This window comes from Mirounga leonina, unplaced genomic scaffold, assembly GCF_011800145.1.
Source record: "Mirounga leonina isolate KUSES-001 unplaced genomic scaffold, KU_Mleo_1.0 Mir_197, whole genome shotgun sequence".
NCBI classification, from domain to species: domain Eukaryota; kingdom Metazoa; phylum Chordata; class Mammalia; order Carnivora; family Phocidae; genus Mirounga; species Mirounga leonina.
Window position 1 is genome coordinate 13,834,720 of NW_023270494.1, and position 18,024 is coordinate 13,852,743.

The 18,024-nt window shown below is 39.1% G+C and overlaps 1 protein-coding gene across 12 annotated transcripts in view; it reads left to right on the forward strand.

The window, feature by feature from the left end:
* Positions 1-18,024, forward strand: part of BPTF (bromodomain PHD finger transcription factor) — a 150,737-nt gene that overhangs the window by 113,210 nt on the left and 19,503 nt on the right. For 9 of the 12 annotated variants that reach the window (XM_035026244.1, XM_035026235.1, XM_035026238.1 and 6 more), the window contains 6 exons: positions 183-291; positions 5,312-5,529; positions 8,796-9,018; positions 9,937-10,850; positions 12,446-12,528; positions 12,839-13,064. In XM_035026244.1, the coding sequence (XP_034882135.1) occupies positions 183-291; positions 5,312-5,529; positions 8,796-9,018; positions 9,937-10,850; positions 12,446-12,528; positions 12,839-13,064 (1,773 nt within the window). The remainder of the gene's footprint in view (positions 1-182; positions 292-5,311; positions 5,530-8,795; positions 9,019-9,936; positions 10,851-12,445; positions 12,529-12,838; positions 13,065-18,024) is intronic. The other 3 variants (XM_035026243.1, XM_035026246.1, XM_035026247.1) reach the window with 1 other exon arrangement.

The window sequence follows — 18,024 nt, forward strand, 5'->3', positions numbered from 1 at the left end:
CCCCTCAGAACTCCCATCTTTAAGCTGATGCTTAATGTAATTTAAAATGTAATGTCCAAGAGCCTTTGTCATTTCTGTAGACCTATTTACCAGTAGAGAATGTTTAAAGATCTGTGTTCTAAGTCCATCATGCTTTTAGTCTTAAAAACATTTTAATTCATTGTCCTTTGTGTCATTTATAGGTAATCACAGGGCCTCAGATCCGCCCTGGTATGACGGTGATTAGAACACCCCTCCAACAGTCAACACTAGGAAAGGCAATTATTCGAACACCTGTGATGGTACAACCAGGTATTCATCCCTCCAGCATTTTCATTTTTCTTCTATACACCCAGTCTGGGAAATCTGTAATACTCTGTATTTGCTACTCTACATACTAAAAAATACCGATTTGAATGAATACTTCAAAGCATACTAAATTTCTAATCCATTTTGGGGTACATCCGTATTATTTCATTTCTGGCATTGCCAATAAGGGAGAAGTAGATCCAAGCATGCTTAATAAAAATTTTTAAAAACCTCTAATAAATAGAATATATATTCAAATCATTGGAGTAAAGAGAATGAGTAAAGACAACAGTCTGTGTGGCAAAAGACAGACAAAGTCAAGGAAACAGCTAAGAAGGATTTAAACGGAAAACATAAAAAAAGCTTACAAAGGCATTATCAGCTCTTCATTAACGTGAATAGGTTAAAGTTCCCATATTTAAAATTTGAATCCTGTAGAGATAGAACAAAAAAAATCCAGCTGTACAGTAATAAGAAACATATCTAAAGTTGAGTTACCACAAAAGGTTAATAAAAAGATGGGCAAAGATACATGAAATAAAGACCAAAAATAGAAAGTAAGAAAAAGGGGAGATATGGGGTATGGGTGGGGAGGACAAAAATTATCTTACTAATATTGAACAGAGCGAAAGTCAATGATTTTTACATTGTCTTAAAGATAAAAAGTAATCTCTAAGAACCAAATAAGGGGTGCCTGACTGGCTTATTTGGTGGAGCATGTTGTGACTCTTGATCTTGGAGTTGTGGGTTCAAGCCCCACATTACGTGTAGAGATTACTTAAAAATAAAATCTTTAAAAAAAAAAAAAAAGAACCAAATAAGATTTCATTGGAGTGTTTAAAGCAGAAACTATTTGATATCAAGGAGGGATCAACAGAAGCATAGTAGACTAGAAACAGGCTGTGTCAACTATTAAACCTTCAGGAATACACATTGGTTTTAAATATATTTGGGCTCTTTATACAAAAATGGTCACATAATGAGTCAGGTAAAACCTGATGAATTCCTTCCAAAAAGTAGAATGTGTATAGGCCACATTCTGTGTAGTAAAGCTAGAAGTTAATATTAAGTTATTCTACTGATTTTTACTTGCTTGAAAATTTTAAAACATATGTTCTCATAAGTAACTTTTGAGTTAAGGGAACATCAAATGCATAGGTTCAAGCAGATTATCAAGTAGCAGCGAAGTCATCTGCCAAAGCTGGACTCAGAGACAAATTTATTCAGTAAATATTTGAGCACCTACTCCAGGCAGTTGAAATACACTGGAGGATAAAACAGACCAAAACCCCATATTCTTAAGTCTTTTTTTTAAGATTTTATTTATTTGACAGAGAGAGACACAGCGAGAGAGGGAACACAAGCAGGGGGAGAGAGAGAGGGAGAAGCAGACTTCCGCCAAGCAGGGAGCCCAATGCGGGGCTTGATCCCAGGACCCCAGGATCATGACCTGAGCTGAAGGCAGACACCCAACAACTGAGCCACCCAGGCGCCCCTGCATATTCTTAAGTCTTAATCAGTAGTTAGAAAAATACATAAAACAAGTCTTAAAGAAAACAGGAGGAAATAAAATAAAAATACAAGTAATAATTAGAAAACAGAGAAGGGCGGGTGCCTGGCTGGCTTAGTTGATAGAGCATGTGACTCTTGACCTGGGAGTTGATAGTTTAAACCTCATGTTGGGTATAGAGATTACTTAAAAATAAAATCTTAAAAAAAAAGAGAGAGAAAAGGGCAAATGTTATTAAAATAAACCATTCTTTTGCAAGTCTAATCTTGAGAAATGGGAACAAAATGCTAGTTTACAAAATTAGTGATGAGAAAGTGCTATAAAAATAGAATGAACTTTTCTTTTAAAAGATTTTATTTATATATTAGAGAGAACATGAGCAGAGGGAGAGGGACAAGTAGACTCCCAGCTGAGCGGGGAGCCTGATGCAGGGCCAGATCCCAGGACCCCAAGATTATGACCTGAGCCAAAGTCAAATGCTTAACCGACTGAGCCACCCAGGCGCCCCCTAGAGTGAACTTTTTTTAATCAAGAGAGAATTGTGTATAGGAATCCTTATAGTACTCACACCCCATACTCAGGAACTAAATCTGTTTGAATAATGAGGCCTAAGTATATACTATGCTTATAAATTTCAAGTCTCAATGACTCATATCAAGGAAAGAAATTTGGAAAGTTGCCATAGTATTTCCCACAAAAAAATCCAGACCTCATGGTTTTATGGGTAAAATTCTTTGAAATGATTAGGAAGCAATTTTCTTCTTATAAAAAAAAGTTCCAGGGCATGGGGCAAAGAAAAGATTAAATCTTTTCCATTCATTTTATAATTTTAGCACAGTTCTAATATGAAATAAAGCACTGTCTTGTTTTTTTATTTAAATAAAGGCAACTTTCTAAAGTCTAAACAGGATTTACCCCAGGAAAGAAAGTATGATCCATTATTTCACTTAATGCTGCAGGGACAATTGGTTAATTTAGTATCTATTACTTTTACTATTAATTTAGTATCTATTACTGTTTAAAAATAGCTGTCAGGTAACTAAAGGGAACAATAAAAATGTAATGTAATGTAAATGAGAAAAAAAATTATAGATGACAAATGGTAATATACTTACAAAACTGAAAAAATTTGGTGATTGCAAGATACAGAGCCTTTGTTCCGTATTGCCTTATGTAGTTTCAATTATGTGTTTGACTTGTGTGATGTGAATCCACAGTTACACATATGAGTGTGTCTCCTGTGTCAAAGAAAAGCAAGATGGCCAGTGGGTCTGATGGGGCCCAGTGAAGATGTGGAATTCTAGGAGTTGTGGCCAGAGAGGTGGAGGGTGGGTGGATGTGTGGTGTGTCTCTGATTATGTGTAGCTCAGCTTATCCTATTCCTACCACCACACTAGCCTTTCCCAAAACTGAATCCACAGACTTCCTGGATGTAATAAAAATTTTTCCAATTTTTGAATTTACGTTTTGGTGATCATCTCAAATTAACATGTACATGTTGGGGATCATCTGAATGAGCAGCACTAACCCTTTAATCCATCTTTGTTTATGATGGCATCGTATCAGTACCAGGGGATCAACTAAAGTAATTTTTCATGCATTGTTCCTCGAACTGCAGTACAGGGACATAACGTGGGGTCCAGAAGTTCTCAAATTAAGGCACTTGACTTCATATGATGTAATTTTTTTTTTTTTTGGTTCATCTTAAGAATAAATGGAAGAGATTAATTGAGAAAAGTTTAGAAGACAAGAGTAATGATGGCAAAAGCACTGCCAGTTGTTAGAGCGTGTTGTACCCCACCAGAATTAGCACTGTGACACCAGAGGAAACTAGACCGATAGAAGCAACTAAAGAGGCATTATATGTGAGAATTTGCAGTGTGATGAAGGTGTCATTTTGAATTAGGAAGGAAAGACTGGACTTAACAGCAAATGATACTGGAATAATCAGTTTATAGTTTTGGTGGTGGGGCAGACCTCTGCCAACACATACCATGACTAAGAACATATTTGGGAAGACGTATCTGATTAGAGAATGCAGGAAAATTTAAAAGAAGTAATTGAAGCCAGAACAAGAAACACACACATACATGTTAAAAAAAAAAACAACTTTGAGATTTAAAAAGAAATAAAAGGCAGAATGCAAAGTAGAAGCAATACATAGTGGTAATTTTTATCTTAATCTGTAAAAAGCACCTATAAGTAAGTAGGAAAAGAAGAGAAATGGGAAGAGTGTGGAGAGAGAGTTCACAGATTAAGCATAATGACTTGACGCGGGTTTAAAGGCTGAGCCTCTGTAGTAATTGAAGAAATTCAGAGACCATGATGCTGTCATACCATTTCTAATTGCCGGAATATTGTACTTTAGTGGTAGTACCTGTAGTTGGCAAGGGTTCAGTGAAACAGAAACTCAGTGATGGTGAGAGTGTGAGTTGGTATAACCTATATAAAATTCAATTTAGTACTGTGTTCCCGTTAGAAACCCAGTAATACTGGGGGGAGTTTATTTTAAGGAAATAACCAGAAGTGCATAAAAATTGATAAACAGGGATTTCACTGTGGCATTATTTAAAAAAAGATAAAAGGGGAAGGTATTCTGAATGTCAAGACTTTCATTGTGACACATAAACACCATTCATTAAAAGAAATATCTGTGTATATGTACAAGAACTATATGTGTACTCAGCAATGGAAAAAAAGGAAATGAATATAAAACTTCAGAAATGTGATGGTACTCACTAATTAATAACGAATTAGGACATTGTAAATGTAAAATTAGCTACCAAATAATTACTCTTAGCAATTATTCCACAAGGGAAAAATTCCACCTGTTTTGTCTTCTAGTTTCAGCAAGTTAAATGAGGGTGAAAGTTTTTAGAAGACTGTAGAGCCATTCTGATTTAAATTCATTCACTCAGTAGATATTGAACAATGAACTCTAGAAGTATTCTTTGAGCATTTTGCCCTGATGTTGAGGATAAAGTGATCCTTGACCTCATGGTTCTCCCAAACTATCTGGTTTGAAAAACTATAAGAAAAGCTCATTCATAAACATAATTGGTTCAGAATAGTCCTATTCTGTTTGTTACGTTTAAAATTCATATGAAGTTCATATGAATTCATTATACATTAGATTATCTTCTTATTTTAAATATTCCAAAGGAAAGGCAGCCTTATAAAATGGCTCTTTATTATGTATTTTTTCTTCAGTCTTCCCTATTGTCATTTTAGCTTTAGACTTGTGGGAAGAATCTTGATTGTGTTTCCACTCTACTGCAGATAGCAAGAACTAGGGGATGGTTGTCAGTGAGCCGAGCGAAAACAGGTTCACTGACAACCATGTGGAACTCTGGGTGTGGGTATATGTCTGAGTGCAGCCTTGGGCTGACAGCATCACATCGGTCTTCATGAAAATTGAAAAGCATACATTCATCTGATGTGTTGGACAGTATTTCAACTCAGAATACTGCTTCAGGGCATATAAGCATTCATAGTGCTCTGCCGTGTGTGTAGGTACTCCTCAACAAGTGGTGACTCAGATCATTAGAGGGCAGCCCGTCTCCACCGCAGTCTCTGCCCCGAGTGCGGTTTCCTCGACCCCTGGGCAGAAAGGATTAACTTCGGGAGCATCCAGCACAAATCTGCAGTCTTCAACCTCACAGTCCCCTCGCCCCCAACAGGGACAGGTGAAGCTTACCATGGCTCAGCTCACTCAGTTAACACAGGGCCACGTAAGTAATGCAACTTCATTTTAACTTTTTTTTTTAAGCTTTTAATTCCACTTAGTTAACATTCTTCATTTTAACTTTAGAGGTAATCATTTATTTATTCTTGGAGTAAGTTTAAAAACATGTACTTAGGGCACCTGGGTGACTCAGTCGGTTAAGCGTCCCACACTTGCTTTTGGCTCAGGTCATGATCTCAGGGTCGTGAGATTGATTCCTGGGTCAGGCTCCACGCTCAGTGGGGAGTTTCCTTGAGATTCTTTCTCTCCTCCCTCTGCCCCTCCCCCTGCCCCCCCAAATATATTTAAAAAACAAAACAAAGCCATGTACTTACTCTCAGAACTTTATAACGCACTTTTTAAAGAAATGGCTGCTTCCTAGAGTCCAACAAAAATATTTCTTAAAGGCAAGATACAATAAATTCCAGTTATCTAGAGTGCTTAGACCTTAGACTGTGAACTAAAACAGCCAGATGGATAATCTTTTTAACTACCAAAACATTACTAGTTGACCAATTTCCATGGGAAAAATAAAATTTGAGTACATAAGTTGCTTTCTTGCAAGATTCATTATTGTTACCAGTTCTTCTAGTAGTAATCAATAGATTGAATGCGGTTCCTGTAAAAATCCCAGGAGATTTTTTTTGTGGAACTTGACAGGCTGATTTTTAAAAATTTACGTGGAAATGCAAAAGAGAAAGAATAGCTATAACATTTTTGAAGAACAAGAGGCTTTGCCCTCTGTGATAACCTGATACCAAAACTTCTTACGATGCCTCACTCATTAATACGGAAGGGTACAGACAACAAGGACGGAGAGACCAGTAGCACAGCAGAGAATGCAGAAAGTGACCATGCATACGTGGACACTTGTTCATCATTGCAGGTCACTGAGAAAAGGACAGACTGTTCAGTAAATGGTGTCGGGACATTATATGGGAAGCTATGAAAGTAGGCCACTACCTCACTCATAAACTCAATTCCAGGAGGATAAAAGTCCTACCTGTGAAAGTGTAAAGCTATAATACTTTCAGAAAGCATGATAGAAGAAAACCTTCATAACTTAAGGTAGGAAAAGAAAGGCTTTCTTACTTAAAAAAACAAACAGAAAAACACTAAAAGTAAAGGAAAAGATTTGTAAATTCAGCTACATCAAAAATAACTTCAGTTCAGCAAACATTATAGAAGTGAAAAGAATGAGAGAAGATATAAATACAGTCAAACAAGGACTATTATCCAAAATACATAAAGAATAACTAAAAATCAAGAAGGCAAAATGGCAAAGCTCAGTTAAAAAAAAAAGGCAAACAAATTTAAAGAGGAAATCTAAATTCCAAAATCAAAAAAAAAGTACTGAGCTCTGTTAGTAATGAGGGAAATGAATATTAAAGCTATGTCCATAAGAGCATGGTATAAATTAAAATGTCAGGATCAAGAATTGGCAAAGACACGAAACAAAATGAACTTTCATGCACGACTGCTGGTAGTATAAATTAGTTGAGTCGTTTGGAAAGCTTCTAGACATTATCTAGCAAAGTCGAGGGTATGTGCATACGTCCAGGAGTTTTTCTAGGTGTAGTCCCTAACGAAGTGCTTGTTCATGTGAGCACCAGGGTAATGAGCATGAGTATTCATAGCAGCATGGTTCACAAGAGTAAAAACGTGGGAACAACCCAGATGTCTTATCTACTATCAGGTAAATTGTGGTACATTCCTACAGCAATGAAAATGAAAAACTGCAGCCACACAAAACCACATTGTTGAGCTAAAAGAGCAAGTAACAAACATGATTCCATTCGCATAAAATTCAGAAACAAGCAAAACTAGCTCTATTGTATAGGGATACAGGGCTATTGCATTGCCTACCTGGAGGGGTGTCATTCCCATCGTGTTCTTCATGGTTGGTGCTCTTGAAGTTGTGAACCCGGAGCCCTATAAAGATCTACAGCTGGTGTCTGGGTGGCTCAGTGGGTTTAGTGTCCGACTCTTGATTTTGACTCAGGTTGTGATCTCTGGATTGTGAGATTGAGCTCCGTGTTGGGCTCTCCACTCAGCAGGGAGTCTGCTCCAGATTCTCTCCCCCCACCCCACTCTCTCTAAAGATAAATAAATAAATCTTAAAAAAAAAGAAAAGATCCATACCTACGCAGTAGCACTATGAAGAAGTGCAATGCTACGGTAGCACTGAGAACGGTGGGTTACCTCCAGGGGAATGGAGATCAGAGCAGATCACAGCGGGGGCTTCTTGGATGCTGGTGATGGTGACCTGAATGCTGATTTTATAGAGGTTTACTTTATAATTAGTTTTCAAACTACACTTGATGTCTTATGTATTTTTGAAATGCAAGAGTAAATAAGGGACTCATGAGTGAAGTATATGGAGTTCAGTACATGAACTTTGTGGTGTCAGTTTTGGCTGTTGGGAATTTGGGGTGGGTTGTTTTTACTTTGCTTTCTAACTCTCTGCCATGTCCCTGGTAGTTGAGGTCACTGGATTAGTAAGTCCTGGACAGAAGAGGTAGTACATACAGAGTTTTTACTTCCTGGTCCCCATTTTGAGAACCATGTGGGCATTAGCAACCCTCCTGACTTGGTGTTTGCATTCCCTGTCTAAACCCTAAGCTTTTTATACTAGAGTGCACACAGAGACACACACCGTGGGTAATCTGGTACATGTTGAAAAACTGAAACCAGGAGATCTGGGCTCATCATTTTATCTTACCTTTAACTTGGTCTCCTACTTTGGACAAGTGACTTAAACTTTCTAACCCTGAATTTCTAGTTAGTGATAAGATCATAGTAATATTTTCTCTCACTACTCCACAAAATCACAAGTCCATTGTGAAGATCAAACAAGACAGTATATAGAAAGATGGTTTGAAAATTATAAAATAATATGAATATAATATTCATATGGTTTAAAATCAGAATTTTGTGGAGACGTTAGTCATTCACCTCAACGCCCTTACTTTATAGATTGGGGAAATTTAGATCTGGAGGAGTAATGTCACTTGTAGACAGATACCTGGCTGTCCATTTGGAGAGCTTGGACTGGAACTCTGCGTTTTTAGTTCATGTTTTTTCCACTGTACAACAGCAGTCTTCCCAAATAAATATTCTTATTTTAGCTTATCTGAATTCCTTCTGGTGCTGTTCTGTAGACATTCAAGTATATGTTTTCATTACATTAAAGCATCTTTCTAACATAAAAGTGATATACTTACAGATTGATGCCTTGAACACTGTTTACATGTTGTCTGTTCTTTTCCACAGGGTGGCAATCAAGGTTTGACAGTAGTAATTCAAGGACAAGGTCAAACGACTGGACAGTTGCAGTTGATCCCTCAAGGGGTGACCATACTTCCGGGTCCAGGCCAGCAGCTGATGCAAGCTGCCATGCCAAACGGGACTGTTCAGCGGTTCCTCTTTACGCCTTTGGCAACGACGGCCACAGCAGCCAGCACCACCACCAGCACTGTTTCCACTACAGCAGCAGGTAGAACTCGGGGTTACCGGAAATGCTGTGCGTTATTCCTCAAGTGGCTGGGCTAATAGAGGGATGGGAGGCCCACTGCTTACCTTTGGGAGGATATGCCTCAAGCCAGTGAGCTTACGAGATGACTGGTCAGCCTCACAGTATCTTTTGTTCCTACAGGCTCCCTGCCACCTCCATCCCCCCATAAAAAAACACAGAAAATTGGGGTGGGGAGCAAAAAATAGTGGCTATCATGGTAACTGTGCTCACACTTGCTTCTTGCCCAGCTTTGTAGGCACTGATTGAGTCATGCAGATAATCTCAGGGAAGGTGGATCTGTCTAGCTCATAGCCTACATCTGAGAGCTGCAGGTCCAGAACCACTTTGTTAGCCTCCTCCTGAAAGCTGCTCTCACCATGCCATAGGAGAAAAATGAGGTTTTAGCATTAGCCTTATGCCAGAGGTCCTGGCTGATTTCCAGAGGCTGCACCTTGCTTTATAAAAGCCAGTGCTCCGGAGCGTTAGCGTGTGCAGAGGGCAGCCTTGAAGCAGGACCCGGCTCCCCAGTTGGGAGAGTCCTACCTCAAGTGTGTCTGTGGAACATTTCTCAGACATTAGTCTTTTTTTTTTAAGATTTTATTTATTTATTTGACAGAGACACAGCAAGAGAGGGAACACAAGGAGGGGGAGTGGGAGAGGGAGAAGCAGGCTCCCCGCCGAGCAGGGACCCTGATGTGGGGCTCGATCCCAGGACCCTGAGGTCATGACCTGAGCCGAAGGCAGACGCTTAACGACTGAGCCACCCAGGCGCCCCTAAGGCATCAATCTTCTATACTAAAATAAGGAATTCTCACCTTTAGAAAATCCCCTTCGGATTTTTCTTTTACCAAGGTCCTGTGTTCTAGAGTAACAGAAATATTTGGTCTTTCTTTTTCACAGGTACAAGTGAACAAAGGCAGAGTAAATTATCACCCCCGACACAGGTGCAACAAGCCAAAACCTTGCCACCAGCTCAGTCATCGAGTGTGAGTCCTCCAGAAGCCCAGCCACAGACTGCTCAGCCTTCAGCTCAGCCCCAGCCCCAAACCCAGCCCCCGTCCCCAGCTCAGCCTGAAGTTCAGACTCAGCCTGAAGTTCAGACCCAAACAACTGTCGCATCCCATGTCCCTTCTGAAGCACAACCCACCCAAGCACAGTCATCCAAACCCCAAGTCGCAGTACAGTGTCAGCCTCAAAGTAATGTCCAAGGACAGTCTCCTGCTCGCGTCCAAAGTCCACCACAGACTCGAATACGTCCATCGACTCCATCCCAAGTGTCTCCTGGACAGCAATCCCAGGGTCAGACTACAACCTCACAACCGATTCCAATTCAACCACATACATCTCTTCAGATACCTTCCCAGGGCCAGCCACAATCACAACCCCAGGTACAGTCTCCAACTCAAACTCTTTCATCAGGACAGACGTTAAGTCAAGTTACTGTGTCATCCCCATCCCGTCCTCAGCTACAGATACAGCAGCCACAGCCCCAAGTCATTGCTGTGCCTCAGCTGCAACAAGTCCAGGTTCTGTCTCAGATCCAGTCGCAGGTTGTGGCTCAGATACAGGCTCAGCAAGGTGGTGTGCCCCAGCAAATCAAACTCCAGTTACCCATTCAAATTCAGCAAAGCAGTCCTGTGCAGACTCACCAGATTCAGAATGTGGTTACAGTGCAGGCAGCCAGTGTGCAAGAGCAGTTGCAAAGGGTTCAGCAACTCAGGGATCAGCAGCAAAAGAAGAAGCAGCAACAGATAGAAATTAAGCGGGAACACACTCTCCAAGCTTCTAATCAAAGTGAAATCATTCAGAAACAGGTAAAGTTATTAAGTAAAAGCAGCATGTTCAGTAGCTTGAATGATTGTGCTGTGCAGTAGACCTAGTGTTGGTTGTGTTAGGTTTCCGACATGAGACAAAAGTCATTGATGGTTCAATTTAGAAGCAGCACTGGATTGACAAGAAATAACAAATGATTACCATGGCTTGGAACTCTGTTGGATGTAAACAATCAGTGCTTATTAGAAGAACTACCTGTATTCGGGGAGAACTAAGATGGGAAGAATGGAGTTAGGAGTTGGAGTACTATGAATACAAAACTTGAAGTCTGACTAAGCTCAAAGCCACATCAGGTGTCATAGTCCTTTGTTTGAAGTTCTTTGCAATTGTCATTCCTTAGTTTGCATGTAGACCAAGCAAATTATAGACAGTGGAAACTCACTTGCATTTCTAACCACACCTTTGTAAAAGGTTGACATTCTAATGTTCCATAGCTGAAATAAAAAGTGCCGTCCTGCAGTAGCATCTTAGTGAAGTAAGGCCATTCAGAGGAGTTAGAATTATTCTACTTAAAATGAAGTCACAGGTATAAGATCCTGTAGCATCACTGGAGAAAACTGTCTTTGCATCAACAGCATTAGTCAGGAGTTTGAGTGTGGATTTCAAGTGTTCCCAAGTCATAAGACCTGTGTTCAGTTCCGGGGTCTTCTATTCCGTCTGTGAAACTCATCTCTCCCCTGAGCTCTATATCCTCATTAATACTCCCTCTCTTTCCAGCCATACAAGATTATTGTAATGATTGAATGAGGTCATGTATGTAGAAGCACTTTCTGTTTTTTATTGGGATATGCTTGACATATAGCATTGTATAAATTTAAGGTGTACAACATGTTGATTTGATACACTGGTACTTGGAACATGATTGCCATTGTAGCAATAGTCAGCACCTCTGTTACATCATATGAGCATCATTTTTTTTTAGTGGTGGGAATAATTAAGATCTGGTCTCTTAGCACGTTTGATGATTCTACTACAACGTGATTAGAAGCACTTTTTAAACAGCAAAGGGATTTTAAAGGTGTATGGTAATATTCTTAGAAATTGATGTCATGTATATGTTCAACTGCATCATTACCCAGCTTTTAGTACTGTGTAGTGTGCAATTTGAGAATGATTACAGTGTCTTTCTTTATCCTAATCTCTGTGCAAATTGGGACGGGGAGGAGGGAAAATATTTGAAATTGATGCCAAGAAAGCGAGCGTAATGTTAAAAAAAATAACGGCTGTTGGAGAATGATAGCTGGGTAAAAATTACAGCTTATAGTACTTATTTAATCTCAAACAAGTGAGTTAAGTTTTTTATGTCTCAGAATCTCTTTTATAAAATTATCCCTTTCAGTGTTGTTAGGAGGAATAATTGAGGTAATGTCACGTGCTTACTTAGCACAGTGCCCAGTACACGGTAAGCACCCAGGCCATATTGTTGTAGCTCTAATTTCTTTTGTATTAGGATATGAAATTCTTACAGTTTCTTTGGAAAACATACATGTGCTCAGATTTCTGCTGTTGTTATCTGTATACCAACTTGTAGTCATTATATAAAATATGCACTTTGGGATTTTGTTCTGTCCTGAAGGTGGTGATGAAGCATAATGCTGTAATAGAACATTTAAAGCAGAAAAAGACCATGACTCCAGCTGAAAGAGAAGAGAATCAAAGGTAGGGAGAAATGTTTATAACCCAGGAACACAAGGACTCGTTGTATCCCAGCCTTTCTTCTTTAGCGTGCACACGCACAGGAGGTCTGAGTTTTCGGTTTTTTGTTTTTTTGTCTTTTTAAATCTTGGCTGAAGTTCATTAAATGAGAACACTTGCCACTACTAGCTGCTCATAACTGGTTTGAATCGCTCTTGGAAGCTTTCCAGTCACAGAAAGTTTGTGTGTCAACCATAGAGACAGAGAAAAATTATTTCTTAAGCCTTTCAGAATGAAATGCCCAGCATTACATGGATTGTGTATTTCTCCCTAGAATGATTGTCTGTAACCAGGTGATGAAGTATATTTTGGATAAGATAGATAAAGAAGAAAAACAGGCAGCAAAAAAACGGAAGCGTGAAGAGAGTGTGGAACAGAAACGTAGCAAGCAGAATGCCACCAAGCTCTCCGCACTGCTCTTCAAACACAAAGAACAACTCAAAGCTGAAATACTAAAAAAGAGAGCGCTCCTGGACAAAGACCTACAGATTGAAGTGCAGGTAAGAAGGTATTTCCTTCTGTGTCCAACGTTTAGCATTTAACTTTATTCTTTTTTTTTTTTCCCCGTGCAACTTTGGTTAAGTTTTAAATGTCAGCTTGTTTCTAGAACTTACATTTTTGTAGAGACTAAAAATGGTGGGACACGTGTCTTTTGAAAAAGGACAGAGGTGTTATATCTGAAGGTGTATTGTAATCTCTAACGTAGCCACTCTTAGAGGTCAGTCTTTTTAAAGGAAAACATTTTGAGAACCCTCTTGAGGATAGCCTTTATGCTCTATGACATAATCTCTCCAGTAGTTACCAGGAGCCAAGTTTCATGAGAAAGGTAGACCAAGAACTGCAAAACAGTGTTGGAAAAATGAAAAATAAAGAGTTGCCCATTAAATAAGACACCTTCCTCCTTGACTTGTAACTGATCCTGTAGGCATTGCTAATCCTCTGCTTGCTTGGGGAATTTATTGAAAAATGAAGGGAGACATCTATTCACACATATTTGAACAGCTTCTTAAAAGAGAAGTAGGCTGGGGCGCCTGGGTAGCTCAGTTGCTTAAGCGACTGCCTTCGGCTCAGGTCATGATCCTAGAGTCCCGGGATCGAGTCCCGCATCGGGCTCCCTGCTCGGTGGAGAGCCTGCTTCTGCCTCTCTCTCTCTGCCTGCCTCTCTGCCTACTTGTGCTTTCTCTCTGTGTGTCAAATAAATAAATAAAATCTTTAAAAAAAAAAAAAAAAAGAAGTAGGCTACTGAAAGCATCCCTAGAAGTACCTTGTATATTTTAAGAAGATGAGAAGTATTTTTAAAAATCAATCAGCCCAACAACCAACATTACACAACTGAGACATGAGACATCTTCACACTAAAGTCAGAAGCCAGATGACAGTGCCAAAACCCAGCATTATTATTTATCACCTCTGAAAATTTCTAGTTAGTGTGTTAAGTCAAGAAAAGAAAACAAGGGGCGCCTGGGTGGCTCAGTCGTTAAGCGTCTGCCTTTGGCTCAGGTCGTGGTCCCAGGGTCCTGGGTTCGAGCCCCTCATCGGGCTCCCTACTCAGCAGGTTGCTTGCTTCTCCCTCACCCTCTCCTGTTCCCCCTGCTTGTGCACTCTCTCTCTCAGATAAATAAATAAAATATTTTTTAAAAATCAAAAGAATGTCGGGCACTTGGGTGGCTCAGTCGTTAAGCGTCTGCCTTCGGCTCAGGTCATGATCCCGGAGTCCCGGGATCGAGTCCCACATTGGGCTCCCTGCTCGGCGGGAAGCCTGCTTCTCCCTCTCCCGCTCCCCCTGCTTGTGTTCCCTCTCTCACTATCTCTCTCTCTCTCTGTCAAATAAATAAAATCTTTAAAAAAAAAAAGAAAACAAGGGGGATAAAATTCTTATTGTATATGATACGATTATTATATCAAAACCCAAAAAGAAAAATTTTATTTATGAAAGATTTCAGTGAGGTGGTCACGCACTAGATAGATCTTGAGACTACAAGCATTGTGGAAGTGTCATAAACAAAAGAGCCAATTCACAGTAGCAGATATTCCCTCTCACCTTATCTTAAGATCCATTTCAGATCAAAAATTCTAATGTGAAAAAGGAAACCACAAAAATAATAGAAGAAAACAAAATTGTCATTTTTGTAATCTCGGGGTGTGGAAAACCACTCCTGCGCATTACAAATTTCAGATGCCATAAAGGAAAAAGATTTGCTGACAGAAGAAAAAATTGTATATAGGAAAAAAGAAAATACCATAAACAATATTGAAAAATAGGTAACCGACAGGAGAAAAATTTTGTGACATTGATGACAGAATTAGTAGTCCTATAATTTAAAGAGCTCTTAGGTCAGTAAGAAAAAGATGAGTATTGGTTAACTAGATAAGGGAAATCCTATCACAATATATACATGTATCAAGTTACTACAATGTATACTTTAAATATTTTGCAGTTTTGTCAGTGATACCTCAATAAAGCTGAAATAAAAAAAGAAAAAAGAACACTCTAGTACAAGAATGTGTAAGACATACAGATAAGCAATTTTCAAATTTAAAAATGCCAAATACCAGTAAACATATAAAAAGATAGTCAACCTAGGGACACATGGGTGGCTCAGTTGGTTAAGTGTCTGCCTTCAGCTTAGATCGTGATACCAGGGGATCGAGCCCCATGTTGGGTTCCCCGCTCAGCGGGAGGCCTGCTTCTCTCTCTCCCCCTGCTTGTGCTCTCTCTCTGTCAAATAAATAAAATCTTTAAAAAAGGATAGTCAACCTAAATACTAAGGAGTGAAATGAAAATACTATTTTTCTAGAGAAAATATCATGTATTTCTAGAGAACATTACACTATATATCAAAAGACTCTAAAATGTGGATATTCTGATATTCCATAATTTCAGTTCTAGAAACTCATCTAAGAAACAGGCAAGATATATGAGCAAGGACATAATAAATGTTAATAATCATAACAAAAATTTGGAATCAACCTGAAATCCACAGAGAAGAGATTGGTAGTCAGTAGTTCTCAAAAGAAGCACTTTGGGCCCTTTCCACAGGCCAGATTTTTACACAGTGTAGGAAGCATAGCATTGAGTACTCAGTGCAAGTATCATCACCTTCAACCCAAAAAATGACCTTGTCCCCTCCACCTACATTCTCACATACTCAAGGTACCAGCACCACCCTGAGCTGAGAACCACTGGATAAAATACATGTGAGAGTGTCCACTCAGTGGACTACCATTTTAACAAAATGGTGTGGGTAGGATTGGTCCTTTTTGTTTTTAATTCTTTGGGGGAAATTCTCAATGATAAATGCTTGAATGAAAAATTCAGGTTGCAGAATAGTAAATCTAATGTGACTTAGCCATTCAGTTCACTCAGCAGGTATTTAACATCTAACGTGTGTCATTTGCCATTCCCACCGCATATTCTGCACAGAGTGGGGAGATATTTCATGGTTTGTATTTTTACATGTAAATAAGTAAATTGGACATGTACATTCAGATGTCTTTCTAAAGTAATTACCTTGGCCAGCAAATAAAAATAATCTGTAAGTCAGTGTGCCTCCAAGATTACCATTTTTTAAAAATTTTAGAATATATCTTGTGTATATTATTTTTAATAGATGTATCCATGTATAAACGTAATTTATACAGAAATGGAATCGCACTGGAGACAAACATACTGAACATTTTTCTGCATTCATTATACTGTGTGGCCATTTAAAAATACTTCTGCTATAAACATCTTACAGTGCGGTCTTCTTGGCAGTATATTACATAATCTAATAAGGAAGGAAATTTATTATACTCTAAGAAGACTCAGCATTATTATTATTATTTTTTAAGATTTTATTTATTTATTTGACATGGAGAGAGACAGCGAGAGAGGGAACACAAGCAGGGGGAGTGGGAGAGGGAGAAGTAGGCTCCCCGCAGAGCAGGGAGCCCGATGCGGGGCTCGATCCCAGGACCCTGGGACCATGACCTGAGCCTGAGCCTAAGGCAGGCGCTTAACGACTGAGCCACCCAGGTGCCCCAAGACTTTTTTTTTTTTTTTTAAGATTTTATTTATTTATCTGACAGAGAGAGATAGCAAGAGCAGGAACACAAGCGGGGAGTGGGAGAGGGAGAAGCAGGCTCCTGGCCGAGCAGGGAGCCCGATGCGCGGGACTCGATCCCAGGACCCTGGGACCACGACCTGAGCCGAAGGCAGACGCTTAACGACCAAGCCACCCAGGTGCCCCAGACGTTCAGCATTATTTTAACTAGTAGAATTTATGGCTAAGATAATTTGCTTTGAAGGGCAATATTCAAATGTATATATACTAGCATATTTTTAAAATAATTTTTTTTTGCAAGTGTAGTGGATTTCTTTACGTTTACAAAATACATGCTTATAGAAAATTAAAACGTTATAGAAATATATAAAGCCAATCGTGAAAGTTCTCCCACAATTTTACTCCCTCACAAAGCCACGGTAACAATGTGGTATTACTATTCCATTATTTTTTATAGCATTAACAAGTTATTCTACAAAAAAACGTTTCCACAACTTTAATTATAATTTTATTTTTTATATTCAAGATAAGCGATTGGTCCTTTATGTTCTTATATGATTTCTGCTTGTCTCTTTTTTGTTAAATAGGCTATTTTTTGGAGCAGTTTTAAATTGACAAAAAAATTATGCAGAAAGAGTTCTTGTGGACTATCCCCCCACACACACTCACACACCACAAATTCCTCTGTTACCATCTTGCATTAGTGTGGCCATGTTTTACAGCTGATAAGCCAATATTGGTACATTATTATTAACTAAAGCCCATGGTTTACATTGTTTCGCTCTTTGTGTTACGCAGTTCTAGGAGTTTGACAAATGCATCATGTCATATATCCGTGTTACATACAGAATACAGAATCCTGTCATTACAGTATCGTACAGAATGATTCTGCTGACCTAAAGATGTGCTGTGTTCCACCTTTTCCTCTCTCCTCCATCCCCCTTTGCTTCTCTTATTGATAAAATAATTTTATTATTTAGTAGAAATTAAACCTTCATTTAGCTCTTTGAACACCTCAAACATAATATTACAAAGTTTTTGTCAAATTGTTCTATAAATTAATTTCAGTTGGCATGAATTCAGATTCAGTTATTTTTTCTTTTTTTAAGAGAGAGTGCAAGCGGTGTGGGAGTGGGGTGCAGAGGAGAAGGAGGGAGAGAGAGAATCTTAAGCAAGTTTCACCCCTAGCACGGAGCCCGATGTGGGGCTCCATCTCACAACGCTAGAACATGACCTGAGCCAAAATCAAGAGTCACACGCTTAACCGATTGAGCCACCCAGGCACCCCAGATTCAGTTATTGATTTTGTTGGTGTTTTTTCATATCACATGTTTTCATTTGGCTTGCATTTGGCTTCTTTTTTTTTTAAAGATCTTATTTATTTGTCAGCACAAGCAGAGGAAGCGGCAGGCAG